This window comes from Paramisgurnus dabryanus, chromosome 8 (genome assembly GCF_030506205.2).
Source record: "Paramisgurnus dabryanus chromosome 8, PD_genome_1.1, whole genome shotgun sequence".
In the NCBI taxonomy this organism is placed as follows: Eukaryota; Metazoa; Chordata; class Actinopteri; order Cypriniformes; family Cobitidae; genus Paramisgurnus; species Paramisgurnus dabryanus.
This window is the reverse complement of record NC_133344.1, coordinates 17,991,086-18,013,746: the sequence shown is the minus strand read 5'-3', so window position 1 is coordinate 18,013,746 and position 22,661 is coordinate 17,991,086. Positions and strand designations below refer to the sequence as shown.

At 37.2% G+C, this 22,661-nt stretch overlaps 1 protein-coding gene across 1 annotated transcript in view; it reads right to left on the bottom strand.

Moving 5' to 3' along the window:
* The window catches only part of frem2b (FRAS1 related extracellular matrix 2b), a 76,523-nt gene extending 65,026 nt beyond the window's left edge, over positions 1 to 11,497 (bottom strand). Inside the window, exons 1-2 of the mRNA XM_065279940.1 lie at positions 6,326 to 11,497; positions 3,820 to 3,909 (exon numbers count right to left, since the gene is read on the bottom strand). Of these exons, the coding sequence (XP_065136012.1) occupies positions 3,820 to 3,909; positions 6,326 to 11,351 (5,116 nt within the window). The 5' untranslated portion in view covers positions 11,352 to 11,497. The remainder of the gene's footprint in view (positions 1 to 3,819; positions 3,910 to 6,325) is intronic.
* Between the last annotated feature and the right edge of the window lie 11,164 nt (positions 11,498 to 22,661).

The following is a 22,661-nucleotide window of genomic DNA, read 5'->3' as shown; positions in this document are numbered from 1 at the left end:
GGCCTCTAGATCTTATCACATCCATTTCATGAGGGTGAGGACACATTCTGTCTATTTAAGGAGGTGTAGACCCTGCAGTGGGACTACACACATCCAAGATTACATTCATGTTATTTTAATCACCACAGAATGCAAGAAAATCATTTGAGATTTTAGAAAATAAAAAAAACTTACAGTGATGCATGTACCTACACTTTAAGAACAATAAAACATAAAACGAAGTAATAAGAGTGAGTTTTGTAAGAGTTTAGGTTTTGAATATCCACAGGGCCGGCAGTGTCTGTAAAGTATTTGGCAAAACATCCAATTACTCATCATCTTTTGACAAAAATGAGAAAACGAGAGCTGCAAGACACAATGAGGGCATCTTGATCCTTTTCTGAACTGAGCGCATGACAACATTCTGCATTCCCATTGTATAATTGCCAAAATTCAGAAGGCTCACAAATCATGCCAATTTCTGAAAGACACGGGCTCTTTGTAGTCAATTGACTGCAATCTAATTAGCATGCACCTTGAGCAACAGTAGAATGCTAAATCTATAAAAACAACTCCTTCTTCTTCATCGAATGCTTTTACTATACAAAGAAATAGATAAATAAACCTATTTGAATAGTTTTTTCATTCTAAAATATGGCAAGAGGGCATTGAATGTGTTTAATTGAACAAACCCATGTGAAAGGCTTCTATTTAGTCTTCCCTCGTGATTGAAGATCAATTACAATTCCATCATCTTCAAAAACATATCTACGTTTCTCACTAAGAGCTGTGCAAAGGGATGCTGGCTTTCACAGAATAATTCATCTAAGGGTACAGAAGACTGGGAGTGGGAGGTGAGAAAATTATTTTTTCAAGAAAAAAAAATTTACTATCAGAACACTGAACAATAAAAAAAATCTGTCAAAGAAGTGAAGGAGAATCTAATACAGTGGTTCTCAACCTTTTTTGGGGCCTTTTTCATTATCCCCTTACCTCCCCTTCCAGAATAAGCTAAATATCTTTCCTGAATACACACTGATAATTAGAAAGCATGTCACTTAAAGCCAAATGACAGATTTGATTTGACTGGTTGGAATATTATCATCAAAGTTTCCAAAGAGCAAAAAACCTCCATTGTAATTATAGGCCTAAATACTCTATCCAAACTCCATATTCAAGTTTTTATAAACAGTTCTACTTCTAAAACAAAATATTAAATATTGAAAGATGTGCTGCTTGAGACTTGCCAATGGCTGTTGTTTTTGAATAAAAATGAGGTGAGTCTATGAGAGGATTAAGGGGGTCACACACTGGACGCGCAGCTCAGCCCAGCCCAGTTCTGAAATATATATATATATATATATATATATATATATATATATATATATATATATATATATATATATATATATATATATATATATATATATATATATCGAACACATTGTTTTCTGTGAGTATACCCACACCGGTGCCGACAGGTGGCGCCTGTCCGCGGCGCCCAGCTACGACTCAGGAAGATGCCCAAATCCCTATCGCACCACAGAGCACCACTCACATAGTTTAACATTAAATAACATCATATTTGTCCCAAATCATTAACGATTAACATTGGCTGCTAACGTATGTTTTGTATTTTGAAGTAGATGCTATCTGAATAAGCTTGCGCTATTTAATGTGCACTTCCGGTGTACAATACCTCCGAGTTGTCCCAGACGCGATGCAGCACGGCTCTGCGCTTCTCGTCCGGTGTGCGACCCCCTTTAGTGGCTATTTTGGGTGCTATTTTTATTATAAATATAAAGGTTTCATATTATTATGTTTAGTTTGATTACATCCTGTGTAATAATGCGTGAAATTTTCAGATTTTTATTCAAAAGATGTGTTAAAGTTAAAAGTTAAAGTTACCGTTAAAGATAGTAGTAGTGCTGTGACCTAAATACTGCTGTGGAGAGCTCGCTATACTTTAAATAAAGTGACCGAATACACGTAATATAGACCGCTTAGAGAGGCAATGCATGGGACAAATCACGTCATGTATTAATCTGATACAGGACACAGCATTTATATTAAATTAATTAACTTAACTTAATTAAAAGTTTTTACTCTTTTTGAATTCGTGGACGCTTCAGTGTTATGAGTTGGGTAAGAGCGCCAACTAGTGGATAATAGCAAAATTATATTTTAGCGTAAAAACTCATCAGGGAATGCATGGGACAAGTTTTTTTTAATTGAAAAGATAACTCGCCAGTAGCGTGGAATAAGTTGATTACAAAGTAAAAAAATATCTATAAATATGCGACAACAATTAACACCAGTGGGATCGAATATGGAAATATGAAGAACTTACGGATAATAAAAATGGCAATGAATAAGCAAATTGACCTAGCTAACTTACACTGACAAGACAGATTATGACCAAGCAGTCTGTATATAATAATTGCATCATAAGCTCACTTGTGATTGGCTAAATGTTAGTTCACTCAAATCTTAAAGGAACAGTATGTAAGAAATTCATATCAATTAATCATAAAATGGCCCTGATATGTCACCAGACATTAAGAAATAATTTTCATTTCAAATACTTATATAACTCACAACAGTGGACCGGCCAGGATATTGTCATTTAAAAAGTGGAGTTGCAGCCCTCAACTTATGTTTATGTTGTCATTTTTATTAGCCACTAGCTGTGTAATTGTAGTACCAGTTTTAGCCACAAGTTTTGTGGTTGCAATACCAGTTTTGCCCACAATCCTACATACTGTTCCTTTAATAACAAATCAGAGAATATTAATAAGAATTATGGAAATAAAATAAAAAAGTGGGCTGGGACGCGGTTGCTACGCAAATGGTTGGAGACAGTTTTTAAAGCCTAATATAGTTTTGCCTTTGTTTTTAGTGTACCTTGCAAACACCCCACAAGAACACCTGAACACCCAAGAAACACTGATCTTATTAAAAGAAAGAAAGAAAGAAAGAAGAAAAACAGACAGAAAGAAGGAAACACATAAGGAAGGAAGGAAAGAAAAAAGGAAGGAAGGAAGAAAAACATAAGAAAGGAAGGAATGAGGAAAGAAAGATAGAGATAAATGAGAGAAACAAAGAAACAACGAAAGGAAGAAAGAAACTAAGTAAAGATAGAAACAATGGAAGCAAGGAAGGAACAAAGAAAGAAATGAGGAAAAAAAAGAAAGAAACAACAGAAGGAATAAAGAAAGAAAGAAATGAAAGTAAGAAGGGAAGAAAGGATTTATCTATCTATAAATCAAAGGTTTAAACAAAGCACTTCCATTAGTAAACCTATGTACTCAATTATCTAATTAGTCTGATAAAGCAGATTATTAAGACACACTTCTCGTTTTTAGACACATTATAACGGTTAAATATAGAAGAAAACTTCACAAGTAATCTTCAAAGTCAAGCAGGTGTTTCTAACATATCAGCTCTAATGTTATTTGGCATTGATGCAATATCTTCCTAATAATGTATCCAGGGACTTCTGGAGAACTAGCTAAGTGCAGATGGCAGGTTTATAATTGGAAAGTGTTATTCAACCCATCAGTATCAGTTTGAGATCAAATATAGTTTCAAAATAAAGTGATTAAACCCAACCGCAGCTGCATGAGAGTTTTCCACCCCGGTATGCTATTATGTCAATAAAACGACATCCCAGAAGAAACTCGTCATGTACAAAATCTAGCTATTATTATTACGCCTTCACAAACACTTCAAAACACATGAATAATGATGCAGATAGTGATGCACACATTGGTAATCCAACCAGTCATATTCTGAACCCGCCTGGGGGACAAATAATAAATAGAGATCAACATATCCTACCGTTGTCTTCAATGGAAAAGTAGAATGTGTCGCTCGTGGCATTGTCTCCGTCTCGAAGCACGTAACATATGTGCATGTCATCGATGTCAGCTAGGAAAGGGAACATTTGAACAGATTAGTGTTTGGCATACATGTATAGACCTACAACTATAATAGATGTTGTTGAAAAATTTAATATGCACTTCAGTATGCACTTTAGGTACCCATTGTGCATTTTAAAATCTCAGGAGATTAATAATATATAAGTTGCATGCAACTGTTGGGTTAAATATATTAAGTATGTAATAATGAATTAATAAATTAGTCATCTAGTCACTGTTGTAAAATTATCCCTGACATGGTATCCAGTTTGACCGCCTCTGTATCCTGCATATTACTTCATGGATTTCTGGAATGCTTGTTAAGTCATTGGTTAAGTATTTGTGTATGTCTGATAAACAGTTTAACTGTGCCCCCGGGCAACCCATCTAACTACACTGTGCCAATTTAATGCCTACCATACCATTTGCACTGTTCCTTCTTACATATTTAAAAATATGTTTCATCTTTCACTTATTTACTAATCCGAGAAAAGACGTAAATCTGAAATTACTGTCAGTCTTTCATTGCAAGAGACAAAGCATATATATCTAAATAAATCAGATAACTAGGACAGATGGTCAAAATATTTGTACTGTAGCAGATCGCTATGATTGGCCAATCAGAATTGAGTACTTAAGAGAGGCTCTAAAAAGCTATTATAAAATATGCTTATATTTACAAAAAATGATGCCATTTTTGCCCACCTGTCCCTTTTAAACTGCTTCCAACAAGCACTAAGGTTTATCAATTAGACAGTGCTTCATTTAGAGAGAGAGAGAGCAATATGAGACACCAAAGCTGTGCGTCATCATTTCCTCTCTGACTTTAAAGAACCATCAAGAACAGCAGGGTTCCTGTTGGCACCCATTCATGCAATTCTTCATCATCCTCTCATATGCTTCAGTTTAAGAGTATGTGGTATGTCTGAGAGGGTCTACTGTCTACACCCTGGCCTATCTTCAATATTTGATGTCAAAACATTTCTCTTCAAAGAGGCCGGCTCATAAAAATGTAAACCCATCATTTTCAAATGCCCACAAGGGCTCAGTAACTTTATTTACTGTCAGTTGCCCACACCAGCACCCCAACCGAGTTAAATTCCCTTGAAAATTCAAAGAGAATCCGAAAATAGGAGGTTATCCAGAAAGGGGAAACATGGTGGCACTTCTCAGGCTACTTTTTACATTTACTGAAGATTTTACATTACTAAGCTTTTCCAGACATAAAATAATATTTTATTTGCCCGGATTACTATAATACTGTATTGGCTTCTTAGATGCCCAAAACATGTTGGTACACATGCTATCGGCACCAGTCATTTAAAGGGATAGTTCACCCAAAAATGAAAATTCTGTCATCATTTACTCACTCTCATGTTGTTACAAACCTGTATAAATTTCTTTGTTCTGATGAAAACAAAGGAAGATATTTTGAGAAATGTTTGTAACCAAACCGTTCGTGGACCCCATTCACTTCTATAGTAGGAAAAATTAATAATATGGAAGTAAATGGGGTCCACAAACGGTTTAGTTACAAACATTTCTCAAAAATATCTTCCTTTATGTTCATCAGAACCACTAAATTTACACAGTTTGTAACAACAGAATGATGACACAATTTTCATTTTGGTCACCCAAAAGTAAAAATTTACTCACTCGCATGTTGTTACAAAACAAATTTCTTTGTTTTGATGAACACAAAGAAAGATATTTTGAGGGGTGTATGTAACCAAACCGATCAGAAGCCTCATTGACTTCCATAGTATTATTTTTCCTACTATGGAAGTCAATGGGGCTTCTGATCGGTTTGGTTACAAACATTCATCAAAATATCTTTGTGTTCATCAGAACAAAAAAAAGTTTACAGGGTTGTAACAACAAGAGCGTAAGCAAATGATAACAAAATTTTAATTTATGGGTGAACTATTCCTTTAAGTGTGCACATTTTCAGCTCTTTAAAGCACAGTAAGCAACGGTTTTGGCTCAGATTTGCCAAAATACATAAGTTGGCAATAAAAAGTCACAGATTTACATAAAAACAATAATCATTAAATTCTTTCAAGGCTGAATTATCTAAGCTAAGCTATAAACATTAATTTTAAAGCTCTATAATTTAACTGCAACAATGTTTGGTCTAATTTAAATGTAATTTAAATCGCCTACAGCCCTTTCAATATTTAAGAATTATTTCAGCATTATTTAGTATATTAAACAGGTCTACAGTCTATTCAGTATCATGTTTATGTTAATATATATTTCTCACATACTGTATAAGACACAGATCACAGATGAAATTAAATATGCAATGTTAATGCCTTATTCTCACAGTATTTATGCTAATGCACATTTCTCACACATGGCACTGATACATCTGAGCATCATTCTCCAATTCGCTATTTCATTAAATTAACATTTACAAGTCTTACCTTGGGTAAATGTGGTGATGGTGGCATTGCCTTTTCCCATGTCAATAAGGTAGCCATGTTCAGCTCCAATGGTAATTTTAAAAGTCACAGCTCTATGAAAGCTGTCTCTGTCTTCTGCCTTTAATGCTTTACTGGTAATAAGGAACCCTAGGTGACCAGTCGGGAGAATTTTTAATGTCGTACCACCCTTATTGGTTACAACCTGTGGGACCCCATTGTCCACTGAAACAACTGTGATTTTCATCACCTGTGGCTTGCGAGTGGAATAAATTGTGTCCGGGAAAACATAAAAGTCTGTATGAGTTCCATCAGTTACAGTAAATGAAAAGCTGTCGGAGGCAGACTCCGTCCCATCATGTTTGTAACTGATCATGTTTTCATTCAGATCTTGCTTGGTGAAGGAATTGACAGGTCGGGTGTTGTTAAACAGCAACTTGCCGTGGACGGGCAACTGGGTGATTGTAAACTTTAAAAGCTGGTCGACGGTATCACGGTCCTCCACCGTCAGCTCAAAAGGAGTGATTAACTTCTTTTCACCTTCACTGACCACCAGCCCGTGAATGGTGACCACTGGCTTTTTGTTATCCACGTCTGTAATGGAAACACGAAAGGTGCGGAACACAGGGTTGTAACCATCCGTCACCTCAAACTCAAAACTATCCATCTTCACTTCGTCATCGGCAGTGTGGATGTAATAAATTTTATTACCGGCTAGTTGCAACTGAGTGAAAGAGCTTATGGGCATACTAGGAGTATCAGTACATTCAAGGTGACCTCTCACAGGGGCGCGCGTTATAGTAAAGACCAAGTGTTCGTCAGGACTGTTGTGATCGCTGGTGCTGAGCAGATCTGTGGTCAGGGTCACCCGGCCTCCTTCTTTAAGAGAAACACCTTTACTGATCACATCTGGAAATACCATGTCTATACCTCCAACAGTTACATAGAAGTACCTGTCAATCAAAGGGTTTATGCCGTCAGTAACATCAAATTTGATCAGATCACGAACTCCTTCTTGTCCATTGTGAATGTACATGATCATATCTTCGTCAATCTCATTTTGCGTGAAGTTCATGCCAATAGTTATGTTTACTATCAGTCCGGACGGAGTTCTCTTTTGTAAAAGTCCTTGATTTGGACCATAACGGATAATATAAGTTAAAGTGCTGTCTTCTGTATCCAGATCAGTGGCTTTTAAAACTTTGTTGTTGATAATTTTTACATCTCCTATCTCGATTTCAAGGCCATCATTAATTGCCATTCTTGGAGTTTCATCATCGACTAAAATTACCATAACCATGACGGTTCTCTGCACTGTGAATTTCCCATCAGTGAGAATAACTTCAAAACTGTCCTCTGTGGTTTCTGAATCATCATGCTCGTACACAATACTCGAAGCCTCTCGTATCTGATCCAGGGTGAAGTTTGTCACAGGAACGGTGCCTGAGGTGAGCTGATTAAAAATATATCCGTGTTTCGGAGGCTTTGAAATAATAAATGTGAGTTCATCCGCCGGAATATCAGCATCAGCGCCGTTTAATATTGGAGTGTCAATCACAATGTTCATCCCTTCCATCACCACAAACTCTCTCATATGGATCTCTGGCTTTTCATCATTTGATGGGATTATCACTATGGGGAAAAAATGTCTCTCTGAAAAGTTTATGCCATCAGAACACCTGAAAGTAAACCTGTCCTCGACAGGCTCAACACCTTTATGAATACTCTGCACATAATAAATATGATTTTTCCTAATGTCTTTGATGGTGAAAGCACTAATGGCAATCCCCGATCTAGATTTCTCCGAGCCTGGTGCGGGAGAGATATTTTCAAGATATCCTGAAGTAGGCTGCACAATAATTGTGCAAAGAAGGTCATCGATAGGGGTATCAATATCATTAGCGCTTATGTGCAAGATCTCAATAACGTTTTTCTCACCCTCCACGACACGGAATTGTGGGCCAACAAAGACCTCAGGAGCCTGACCGTCCAATGGAAGAATGGTGACTTGCACTTGAACCCCTTTGATTTTATTACCCCCCACTGTCCATTCATCCGACATATCAGTAAGAGTGAGATTAAAGTAGTCGTGTTTTGTTGTCAAGCCAATCTCTCCGCTTGTATGTGCGTACACCACCCAGCCACTAATGATGTCTGCTTGAGTGAATCTATTGGACGGCACACCATTCACTAATATTTCACCAAACACCGGGGGATCTTCCACTATAAAGGTCAGTCTGAGGTCATCCGTGTCTTCGTCCCGACCCCGAATAACATTGGTGGTGATCTCAGTTGCTCCGTTCTCCAAAACATCGATATAAGAACCAATGGTGCCCTCTGGAAGACTAATGGTTGGTGCTTCATCATCGATAGGTTTCACATTGATCCTAACAGTGATGGTGACAACATGGACACCATCGCTGACGTCCAGCGTAAAGAAATCGCTGGTTGACTCTTCTCCATTGTGAACATAAGATATTCTACCATTGGATATATCATCCAGGTTGAATGAATCCCCTTTAGTCATATCAGTGAATGTGTATTTAATCTGGCCATGCTTTGGAAGTTGGGTAATCGTGAACAGTATCCGTGAGCTGTCCGTGTCTGCATCCACTGTGTGCAACTCAACACGAGTGATGACGTGCATCCCTCGTTCTTGTATGGTGAAACCAGTGTTGGTGATCTGGGGGGGCTTGTTGTCAACAGGTTGCAAAAATATGGTAAAAACTCCATCTGCGCTGTTTCCTGCTGTGTCCTCGACTTTGTAATGAAACTGCACCACATGTGGAGTTATCCCAAGCTCTAGATCAGGAGGTTTGTATGCTACCTTGTGATGATTTATCTGCGCCTGGGTGAATTCTGTGACCTCTACGCCTGGACTTTCAGTCAATACAATGGTTCCCAGAATGCCAGGGCTGTTTTCATCAGTGTCTGTGGGCGGTTTGGTAATGGTGTACTTTAAATCCCTGTCTTCTGAGTCTAAGTCTGTGTAGCGCAAGAATTTCTTTCGAAAATAGGTGAGCTGGTATTCATGAACAGTCACTTGCAGAGTCGTCCCCGGGTACAACTCAGGAGGAATATCATCAATGGGAAGAACTTTGATGATGAATAAGTTCTCACCTGATTGGTTTGGGGGGTCATTGTCATCTTGCACTTTGAAATTAAACTGGTCCATGATGGTCTTTGTGTTATGCGGTCCAATATGCCTGTAAAACAGTTTCTCTTCTGTGATGTCTTGCTGGAACCATTCTGTCACTACTTTTTCATACATTTCATCTTCTGCGTTAAACCTCCACGTGGATGGATCTTCAGGTGCATCCGACTGCCTAAGTATTACCTCTCCAATAGTCGAGTAGGGAGGCACAATTATAAATTTAATAGTTGAATCCTCAGAATCTATATCTGCTGCACTAAGGGTTAAAGGAGAAATGGGCATCATCTGGTTTTTGAACAAAACTAAACCTGTGTTGGCATTAATTATAGGAGGCTCGTCATCAGTTGGCACCACAGTGATAGGAAATAAAAACTCCACTTCGTGTTTACCATCTGTCATTCTAAAAATTATATTATCGCTATAGGTGTCACTGCCATCATGCTGGTAGATAACGCTGCCGACATCAAGATCTGCTGGCGTGAAGTATTTGCGCCTTGTACCCAGTACTGTGAGCTCCCCATGCCGCAGGCCATCAATAACCGTTATCTGGACATGGTCCAAGTTGTCTTCGTCGCTAATTTGCAGGTTTTGAGAACTGGACAGCGGCCTCGACTGGCCCTCATAGAGCAGCTGCCCGGTGTTACGGGTCACAACCGGCGCTAGGGTGTTCATGGGTTTAACCACAATCATAAAAGCAAAGGGGTCAGATATGGCACCCTCAGTATCTACAACCACAAACTCAATTTGGAAAATTCGCTCGGCATCTGAATCCACAGAGGGAGGCTTATAGGCTATTTTAAGATCCTTTAGGTCTCGCTGATAAAAGGATGTGATGGGCAAATTTCTGTCATCTGTGCTCACAATGTAGCCCTCCTCAAAAGACAGCGGGGAAGTGATGTTGAAGATTAAATCATCGGGATTGGATTCGACATCCTCAGCCGCAAGCATGTCGTGGGTTATAGCTGTCATCACAAACTGATCGACCTCCATCATCATCATGGCAATAAAACTTGGTTTTGGGGCTGTGTTCTCCTCGCCCTCCTTTATAATCACAACAACTTGGAAAAACTCTTGCTTTAGTACATTCGCTTCTTTGTCATGCAACTCTAAATACATGGGAATATAATCTCTGTTTGGGGAACGGTGTGCAAACGTGTGCCTATAGCGTATGTTCATCCTGACAAATTCATCACAGTCCACAGGCTTCCCTAACTTACCGTCATCAACCAGCTTTCCATACCTGGGCAAAAAGCTGCCACTGGTCAGAGATGTAATTTTACACATGTATGCATTTCTATCATATGAGAACTCCAGAATTCTCCTATCAATAGAGTTACTCATCCCAAGCAATTTTTCCACTGTCAGAGGCATGTGTTTGGTCAAAATCTCAAGTTGGGTGAAAATGACCTCCACTTCCATCATAAAGGGAATAATAACCGTGTCAGTCTGTGTATCGTATCTCAGCTGAAGTCTCACCCTGTCTTTTGAAGGGCTCCTAGATCCAAAATGCGAGTACTTTACATCGTTGGGACCAAAATCACAAGGAAACTTTTTCGGGGACAGCTGTCCTGGTCTCTGTGTGAGCGCATCGTTATCCAGAACCGTTACGGTGCACTTGTCGCCGGGCTGAACTTGGACAACCAAGTCGTTGATCGGATCGATATAAACAGATCTGCCGAAGGGAACTCGTATTCCGTTATTTGCAACGAGAATGGCGTCTTCTGAAAGTTCAGATCTTAAACCATACGTTAATCCCAAACTCTCATATCCCTGTGCGGATGCGTGACGTATCCCAGTCAATATAAAGAAAAGCAAGTGTAGGTAAACGCATACAAAACCTTCGCGCGCTCTCCGCTCTGATATACTCCACGCCATTTGTGATACGAGGCAAAATGAGTTTATGTTTGGCACCGTGTGAGTAAAATCCAAGGTAAGATGTGGAAAAAGTTAAAATAAAGTAAGTGCGAGATTGAATAACCTCCCATTCGCATCCGCGCGAAGGTGCACCATTCTCCTTTTGCTGCTCGCGCTCTGGAATAAACTTCATGCCTCGCGGAGATGTGTGAGTAAGCCCCGCCCTCTCGTATGCGATTGGTTGCTGAATGCGGCGGAATGCGTTATACGCGCTATAATTGGTCGCACTCCACGTCGCTCAAAGGCCAGCGGGGACATATCAGCTTTGATGTATTGAGTTGTGGTGTTAAAAGAGACAAGTTTAATATCTGAATATTCGTATGGTATAAATCATTTTTTTTGTATATTACTTTGTCCTAGATATCTTTACTCAGAATAACTGTACTTTGCTTTGAAAGTCATAGAAAAAATATAAGTAATTAAAAAACTCGATAGTGTAGGCACATTAAATGCGCAATATAGGATCCCAATTACCTTTATTTCATATTATCGTGGAGGTGCATTATGGTCACTGTGCATTGTTCCAGCTCTCTCTGGTGGTCAAAAAGAAAATACTTTAGTGTGGTATTTGTGTGTGTGCGCGTGTCTGCCGTAACCACTAATAAGTAACCACTTAAGGAACCACTAGTTAGTAATACCAACCCTGTTATTTTTAAGAGAGAAACTTTTAACTTTTTGTTAAACTTGGAAATGCCCTAATTATGGGTTCAATATTTTGTGGAGCTGCAGTGTGAACATTTTCTACTATTGCTTCCTGTTCTTTGCAAAATAAATATCCATTTGAACTAAAACCCCTGCATTTAATCATTCAGTTTCATTCAAGTCATTCTATTCAATATTCTTAATGTTTTTTTGGGGGGGGATGTTTATTTTTGGGACTGTATTTCACACATGTGATGGGTTTTATTGACTGATGAGATGTGAGCATATTTCTGAGCAGCTGGCAGATGTAAGAAGACTGCAGGTGCTAAAGAAAGACAAGAATATAATAGATTTAAGGTCTTGCAGATTTTTACATATTTAAACTTGTAAGCAATTAGAATGTAATTATAATAACTTTTAGAAAAAATTGTCAAAAAATGGTTCCTGGCTGTCGGCGGTACGCTTAAAAAAGTATATCTTTGCAACTCAAGAGTTCACAGTATTATTACCCCAGAGGTACATATTAGTTCAAAGTAGTGTATATTAGTACACTGTGCCTAAATGGTATAGGACCCTCTTAAAGGGAACTGTTTCAGTGACCATTTTTGACCATATTTTACAGTGATGCTTGTAATTATTGGACATGCAATCAAAATAGCTAGCAACCCATTGTGCTTACAATTTTCTTAATATATTCTGAGTCAACATTTAAGATTTTACATTTCTAATAGACAAAAGTCGACAAAAAGTGCAGAAGCTGACCCGTTCACATTTTCAAATGCACATAAAGCTTTGTTTCACGGACACTTAGGCATTGATTGTTTTCCCACCAAGCTTTTTTATCACTGCACATTAATCCATCTCTAAACCTAACTCTTGCACCTGTTAACATTATTAGATGTAAAGTATAAAGCATAATTTGGACAATTTGTGAGTCTTTTTTGATGGCCCTCTGACATATTCATCCTAGCTAAATCAAAGACTAATTCTTACCCAAGTAAAACTAAACCTGTCCACACGCACACAGTCGCACATACTCACAGAGCCAACTATTTGGACGTCCTGCTGTTCGGCTGATGTTTCTAGTGAGGCTTAAAATTATGCACATCACAGAAGAATTCGACCCTGTCAACACCCCCAGTGTGAATCACACAGCTCAGATTAGAGCTTGCATGTTGATTTATGGACTTATTGTTCATTGCTTTGATTTACTGCTTTATGTTATTAGTTATGCACAATCAAGAACCTGAATGTTACAATCTATTAGCACATTTAATGCACCATCCTATATTCTCAAAGATGACTTGCATTTAGAAATGGAAAATGAATGAAGCACTGAATTCTGGGAAATTGAAAGCTCAGTGTTTATCATTACTCAAACGCTGCACTGTATTTAACACACAGTGATGGTTAGTTTGATGTAATTAGATACTTTATGGAAAGAAGCAGATGTTCTATGAAGATGAAAGAAGACAATGAGACCGTCAACACTGTAAGCCATAATCAGTTTATCTATATTTTCATTCGCATTTGACTTCAAAAGATATGACTTAAGTTTTTATTTTTTGTGAAACCCACTCTCATCTATCATAATGGTTCACCTTTCTGTTGCAGTTACTGACTTTATCATCATGCGCCTTTTACATCCCCTAGCAACAGCTCAGATTATTGTTATTCCTTCAGTATCATACATACTTGTACATACTCATCAATTACAGCACAGATCAGAGCTCTGTACAGTAAACCCAGTGTTTCCTCCGTCGAACCCATTTATTTACGAATACACTTCCTCACTGGGGACTTTCCACTTTAAAAATTGCATGTTTTCTTTCTTTGACTCAGGGTAAGGACATGTCTTGTTCTTGTTATTATTATAAATGTACACTATAAAAAATGCCGTTGGGGTAAATTAACCTAGAAAATGTTTATATTTGACCCAGCATTTTGGGTTAAAACAACCCTTAAACCATAACCCTTTTTGAACCAACGCTGTGTTGAAAATAACCTAGCATTATTTAGAGTGTACTTGTGCATGATAGCTGTTCATTTTCTCTTCAATTGTTACCAGAAAGACCTGTAGATGTGCCCAGACTTGATGTTACTATTTAGTAAGTATTTGTTCCCTGAGGGTCACCATTGCAGAAAGGCATCCACTGCTTGGTTTTTCTAATGTTGAATAAAGAAAGCCAACTGCTTTACATTTACACATTTGGTTGACATATTTATCCCAGGCAACTTTCAAGTATAGATTGGTTCATGCTTTCATGGGAATTAAAGCCATGACCTTGTCACAACCAATGCAATGAACTACAAATTGAGCTGCATGAGAGCTTTGAAAGTGGCTAGTTTATATACTGTATGTGGCATTTTAATAGCCTATTTTAAAAGACAAAAAAATGTATTTTTTTAAATATCCCTTTAGAATTATTAATCTTTGCAGCTATATAGCAGCACCAAGGCCATGGGTTAAATTCACAGGAAACACAGTGAGTAAATATGAAAATATTATGTATTAAATATCTTTAATGCAAGTTGTGACTGAAACAAGCACAATGCCTTTCATGAATGTGTGAATTTAAATTTTTTGAAACAGATAAGGATTAAGACTGACTTCAGGTTTATAGACAGGTCTCGGTGATGAAATCAGGATCTGTCTGGTTCAAGTGACCTGAGGGGACAACCTACTTTGACGTGAATCATGGTACTCCAGCTGGTATAATTCAGAACATAACTCAGGTGATGAAATTTACATTTGTTGGAACTAGGGGTGAACCGTGCACCGTTTTATGGGCCGATGATCCTTACTATATGGTTCTCAATGAAATACGGTGAAATGCCGCTACATCCAAAAACCAGGGGGCGCTCTCGTACAGAAACTCAATATGCGCTACAGACGAAGAACCATTCACAACACACGCAGGGGCATGGCTTAAGGATATATTTATATTGCTGTTCTTCAAACCTTTTCAGGTATTTTCATGATAATGAAGAATATGTATAATGATTATGTTTGACGAATGTTGCTTTTTCAAATGCATGTTATAAACGTCTCAAACTAACAGTGATTTCAGATCGATAAGGACATATGCTGCCTTCACGTGCTATCGTAATTATGGTAAATACCAAAATCCCACTTGGAAAATGCACATGAACACCCATCATGTGGTATTTTCCACTGGGCAACTCGTAAAATATTTTGATGCCCGAGTTGCCGAGATGAGATTACCTTTGACCTTTTCAAAATGGCGGAGAGCAGCAACAACTTCGTGAATGGTTGAATGACAACAAAAGCAATGGTAAATACCAGTACACAAATGGAAAATGCACTTGAACGCAGCAAACTGGTAAATTCTAGTTCACAAATGGAAAATATCATCTTTCCCATAGCACGTGAAGGCAGCATTACTGATCAAAAGCCGTAGTACATGAAATAGTTGTGAATAATATCAGCTGTGCGATTCAGAATCGGCCGTGTATTTTTAGTATTCGGTAAATCGGCATTTAACAGAATGTTTGTATGCAACACAGAAGTAAGTATCTCTGTCCGCAAAAAAAGAGGATGTATGTATGATGGCATGACGTAGAGAAATGAAAAAAAAAAACAAGGGGGTGTGTTCTGCTAATGTTTCTGCATAGGAATGCAACATCAATACTTGTCAGATTTTGCAGTTGTCTTTCAGTTAATCCCAAGTAACAATTGCCAAGCTTATCAGGTCTATTTTTGCCTGAAATGTGCTCACTTGTGACAATGGGGTACACAGATTTAGTGCTATTTTAGTTCATCACCGCACCTGTCTTTGACTTGGTATGGTTCTCATCCAGATTTGGGGGAGGAAAGTTGTTAAAACAGATACAACAATTTTGGTGACAGATGAGTTCAGGTCAGCAAATAGAGGTCAGATCAAAGTTGGCAGCCTTGTGTGTCTGGACTTGTCGGGAGTGTAAGAAAAGGGTTGAGAAAATAGATTTTGGTATTGAGAATACATTACATTTATGCATTTGACAGGCGCTTGTATCCAAAACAACTCCCATGCATTGAAAGGTATACATTTTATCGGTATGTGTGTTACCTCGGGGATTTGACCTTTTGTGCTGCAAATGCAATGCAATGTCAGAAAAAAAGTACTGTGGAGGTACGATTTTGTTCCCAGAGGAGCAAAACATTTAACTGTTCCTTTAGGTACACAATGAGTCCTTAAAAAACAAGTTATAAAGCTAAGTTACAAAAATAAGTTATAAAACAGTACCCTTAGGGTACCACCCCAGTGATGGCCAGACATTTGGACCTTAAAAGTACAGTTCTGTGCCTTTTTTCCTTAAAGTGCACATGGTTCATACTACTGAAAATCATTATACTTATGAAGATCTTTAGTAAGAAAAATTATTAAGAATTTTATTTGATGTATTTGTTTAATACAATACATGTGGCTGTTTAATGTGATGTTCTAGGAACTGACACTTAAATCTCGTAGGCTTAGCTGTTTGTCCTTCACAAAGCTTTCTGTTTTCGCCCACATTTACTCCAAGGACACTTTACGCCAAACCACTCAAGCACCATTTCATTTAGGATATAAACGTTACATCTCCCACAAAAAAAATGTTGTCTCTAATGAACAATATCTATTTAATGTCAACATATTACACTCAATGTAAACTCTTTATGCGTTGTATATAGCCTGCTGTTAATAAAATGGTGGTGGCCTAAGACGTTTGCACAGTACTGTATATCTTTTGCTATTTTTAAAATTGTGGCCTCATTTGTATCCGATTATAAAGAGCAGAACCACAAATTTATACCATAGTTGTGCCGGAGGGGGCCTTACAGTAGAAATAAATGAGTCATAGTAAATTAACATCAGAAGTCAATGAGTTATTAAATAAGTTCACACAGCAGAGACCCTCAACTTTTAAACTGTTATTAATAAGACTGTTATGTGGTCAGAAAAGAGCATTAGGGGTCACCTGTTTTAATCCTGCTTTGGGTTAAATCTCTGTCCACACCCAGCACGATACAATTTTTGCCCGACGGCCCCTCTACCCTGTTGGCACTTTTTCTGTAAGCCCATCCATGTGCCTATTGATGGAAAAGCTGAGTAGCACATTTATTTTATCAAACAAAGTTTAATATTCCGCAATAATTTTTAAAAACAAAGTGTTATTTTTTAACTTCTCCTGTTAAAAGCTAAATTTCCACTGCTTTGTTATTGTTAGAAATGATGAAAGGGGAAATTGTACACCATTTCACCATTCCTAAAGTAGTCTGTGTAGAATAACTGTAGCAACAAAGTCTCTGTTATGTGTAAAAGTACAAATTGTTTGTAATTGTGACAAAAAAATAAAAACTTGCACGATAAGTTAGATTAAAGTGCCAAATGTAAAGTTTTAAGTTGGTACTTACTGTAGCTTTTAACAGACTAGTAATGCAATGTCTGCTTGGGGTCAAGCGTCGTTCTCAGGGGTGCAATAGTCAGAGCAAGTTTGTAATCTAAGTAAATCTTGACCTGCAAAGTCAAAGTACTTATTTGTAAACCACAGCCATAACCATTAAACTGATATGGATGGCCCTTGTTAAATATTGGTTTCCACAGAGTCTATCATGTTTGAATTTGAGCAGTGAAGAGAGTTAAACTGGATTAATAAATAAGAAATTTAGTAAAAGATTAGCAGTAAAGTTTGATATAAAATGAAATAATATCTGTAATAAAGAGGTTCGTGCACCCAACTTCAACCCCCTGTATTGGACTTAAATGTCATACCTGCAGTTAAGTCTAGTGGAAAAGCTTAACTTTGGGACACCGATCGGCTTGCTGAAAGATTAATGCTGCACTTAATTAATGCCAAGCAGGGAACAGCGAAAATATTTTTGTCACAACAGGGGCATTAGCCACCACTGATGTTAAGCTTTACTGGGCATTTAAATCATTTTGTGAAATAGTGACTTTGTAAGAATTGTAATTACATTTATTTAATTGACAGACACTTTATCTAAAATGCATTTAAGCTACACAATTTATCAGTTTATTGGATCCCCTGACCTTCGCACTGCTAAAGCAATGCTCAGTAAACTAAAAGAGCACTTATCTATAACATTTATTGGTTTGCAAAAAGAAGACTTAGATCATGCAAACCATAGTCAAGCATAAATACATTTAGTAAAACATCCACCCTCACATCCTTTATATAATAAGACTATAGTTAGCTTTGAGCAGCCCCTTGTGGACACATGATACAAGAAGCCCTTTACAGCTCATTCATTTCTTAAAGTTTTAAACAACTGGCTGTTTTAAAGACGTGCAGCAAAACACAATGTCGAAAACACATCATTTGAAAAGACATTTAGAGGTTATCCCCTTTAATATAATTAAAATTATATTAAAATTTTCTTTATTTTAGCCAAAAACCCACAAGATGGCACTGTTGAAATATATGCAGTAGTGGCCAAAAGGGATGTCCTGTATAATACTTTTATTTAATGCCCCTTCAGGTTAGGTTACACCATCATGAGGTGTATGGAAAAAATTGACAAAACACTTTATTAGGTATTTAGTGGACATAATAATTTGGCAAAAGGCAAACCATAGTGTGTTGGGGAATTTAAATATACAAAAAGATGCATACAGTATTAAAACAAAAGCTCACAATTAATAAAGCAAACATTGACTACAGTTTTATCTGTTATCAATATTTGTTGAACCTCTTTTATGTTCATATTTTGTTGTTGTCGTTGTTTATAAACTTTGCACATTTTTTGCCAAGCTTTCCTAAATTCTCAAAGCTGAGCTTTAGTTTAAACTTCAAACACACCAATGCAATAGGCATACACAATTTGAATGCAACTCTAATTAAAAACTTAAATAAATAGCAAAGATGTCAATTGTTTAAATTTGCACATTACTTTTGTCCATTACTGTGTACAAAATAAAAAATACTGGACCAATGTGCTTGGAGGGGACAAGTGAATATAATTGAAATAGAAAATGTAAACAGTAACAAATTGGTGTAGTTATCCAGCTGTTTGCCAGTAACTTACTGTAGATTTAAATTAATTTTATTTACTGGCAACAATTTGTTAAAATTGTCTTTACAGAATAAAACTATAAAATAACAGCCTCATGCAAAGCATACTGGGAACCAAAAATCCTCATCAACCTTTTTCTGTTTTTTTCCTTCTTTGCATGAGGCTGTTTTTTGTTTTATTCTGTAAGACAAAGACTTGTTAATGTTTAATCTGTTGCCAACAAATAGCATAAATTTACATCAGTACGTTACTTGCAAACAGCTTCCAGTAATACTGTAAATTCTACAGATTTTCTGTGTATAATAAACAGCATTTTGACTGTAATACAGTCTGAGTTTACGTCAGTAGCATGACTCTGTATACAAACACCCAGGCAAACTAAACAGCATGTGATAGAAGTAAACAGCCCAGACATTAGCTTAATAATCAACAGACCACTCTTTTTTGCCATCTGGCATTGGATACTCCAATCCTGTACACTTACATTGGTAGTCCAAACAATTCATCATTATTTTTGATTGTTTAAGTAAGGAATAACTGACGACGGGCCAGTGAATTATTCAAAAATAAAAATAATATTCGTCGCAAAGTGGAGTGCCTGCCCCTTACATCACATGTGTGAATTATTTTTTATAATAATTCAAACCGGAGTCAATTATTACGCTTATAGGCCTACCATGGTTACCACAGGCATTCCTCTGGAGGTTATTTTAAGACACTTGAATGTGGAACATTTCTAAACCAATCAGAATAAAGCATTCAAAAGCCCGTGGTATAATAGTATTTAATTTATCATACAGTAAATTTGTCTCAAAATGGTGTGAAATTGCTTTGCATGTTCTCTCTGTGTCAGCGTGGGTTTACTCCGGGTACTCCGGTTTCCTCCCACAGGCCAAAAACATGCAAGTTAGGCAAATTGGAGATGCCAAATTGTAAATAAAACTTGTGTATTAACTGGTTCTCGCAATGGCGTAAAGAAATAAAGGAAGAAGAAGAAATTGCTGGACCTGATGCTAAACAATGATGTGAGAAATATTATCTAGGACATTCAAACGAACACATATTCACTTTATTACAGTTCATTATGGGTTGTGTAAACACCTTCTGAAAATCTAACAAAAGGAATCTGCTCACGTCTAAACAAAGGTAGTTCTTGGTGATATACTGTTTATACTTACGGATAAGATTAAGTCAATTAGGTCAAGCTATTGATTTTATTTTTAATAACATTTTGCATTAAATGCCAGGTGTACATTTAAGAATAGCATGACATTGTGAAAGTCTTTGTAATCTTATGTTATGTCAAGGACAATAATAAAAATAAATAAGTTGATTAAATTGTAAATTACTATCGAAAACAATAATTTCTAAAAGAAAAAGGCAAATCCCAATCTTGTGCGTTTATGCAAATGATTTTATATATTTTAATAGCTGCAAAGCATTCAGACTTAACCTGAATCAGAAAACAATACGCATGTGAGCACATTTACTGTCCTTAAAGGTAAGTATCAGTGATACTTTTAATGTCTAAATATAAATCCTGTTGTTAAGGGCATTAAACTTTACACAATAAAAGGTTCCTAAGAAGCTGGAGTGACAGTGACCAGGGCACCATGGTCTTGATTTATAAATGATTTGTAAGCAGTTTGTTTTTGCCCGAATTGTAAGCAACCCTATGCAGTGCTTTATTAATGTTTCCCCGGAAAGGAAATGTTCTTTGCATACATATCTCTGCTTGTATAAGTATGCACAATTGAGCCAAGAGGCTTTTTGTGGAATTTAATTCACTAGCAAGGACAGCCATATAGTTCAATTCATTTGGGCAGAACAGTTTTTTGACTTTCCTTAGCTTAAAGCACATGAAATTAAAAGATTTTTGGCTTTAAAATGAATACATGGATTTCTGGGCAACGTCATCACTGCTTGCGCACGCAACCGAGAGGCAAAAGAAGAGACGTGTCTCGTGTTGTAGGCTAGCAACGGTGTCTGTAAGTCAAAATGCCAAGGAGTTGTTGCGTGGTTAATTGTACCAACAGACCCAGTGCTGGGCGCCTGATGTTTAACATACCAGTAGATAAGGCTATTACATTAAAAGCTTAACATGATAATTCAATTGCATCACAGTAACACTGCAAAATTAAAGACAGACAAACAGATCCAACTGAAATCACGTTTAATTTAGTCAGCAGAAACAAAAAAGAAAGCTTCTGTGTTTTTGAAGCTTTGACTGTTACAGTGCGCAATATAACATGTGTTCATGTTTCACGTGTAAAAAAGCGGTATTTTTCACACAGTTTACTTATCTGTATACTGCTGTTTTCACTGTCCTCAGAACGGGCTAATGTATTCCTTGTTCGGTGAAGTCTCTCCTTCAGAAATACGTATCGAGTTCTGATTGTGTAGTTTGTTTAGTGTGTTGTTATTCAATAGCAGCTTAGCTTGCTGTTAGTTTAGCTGGCGACTGATGTATTCCTGTGGGCGGAGTTTAGTAAAAAAACTGTTCTAGTGACGTCATTTAAGGGGACAGAGAATGAAAAACCATTTTTACTTTGTCTTTGTTGAATAATGGTAGTCTACCCGCATTCACGAACATGCAAAAAGTGCTAGACATGCTTAACATCTCAGTCTCATAGAAATTCCTCTTTTAGAAATGTCAGCCAGAAAACGGCCCAATCTGAAAAACTGATGCTTATAAAAGGCATCTAACTGCCCCTCCACTTTTAAATAATTGGCTACATTTTTTGAGTGGCAGCAAAGTCAGCCAATCAGTAATGAGATTGCAAGTTAAGCCAGTAGGGGGAGCCAAATAGGTGCAAAACCACTTGTTTAAAATCCCCCACCCTAATAGAGCTATCTGAGAGAGGTTTTTAGGAAGCTTCTAAGGCATTACAGACCCAAACAAAAAAATTTTTGTCTACATGTCACATCACAGAACAAGGATAAATACCCGTTCAATCATTCTATGTCACCTTTAAAGCAGGAAGTAGAGGGCTGGAGTCCAAACCGGCCGTCCGCTGCGTAGGCTTTGAAAGGTGAATTCTGTTTAAGAAAATATATCGCCTGGCAGTGAACTTTGAGCTTTATCATTTTACAGGTATTAATTATGCAATTATAGCAACATTACAACATAAAAAAATGGGATCAGAAAGAACGTGACCTTTAGGGTTTGCAGTAGCGGACCAGCTCACCAATCTGGTTTTCTGGATGCGTACGCACCCTGTAATGTTTATAAACAGGAAACCCGTGTATATGTTAGCCTTATATACTAGTGTGCTCCTAAACATTGACAAAATTTGCATTTGGAAGATATTGGCATCCATTATCTCACTTCCATGAAAACGGATTAGTGTTTTTTTCTGACTTTATTCTGCACTCTTCTAAACAGATTCAGGTAAATTAAACTGTATTGGCTACTTTATGAGGAGGAGCAGCCACTCAACATGTCCCGCCCTTACTTTAAGTTTTAGTGGAAATTAGGTCAACGCATCAAACAGTACAGCACAAGGCACCTAAGTGCGTCGTTCACAGAAATGGTTTAATAAAGAAACAAAACTACCGGTATTATTTATATTACACGTGTCACATGTTAAAAAACAACCAGCATTACCGAA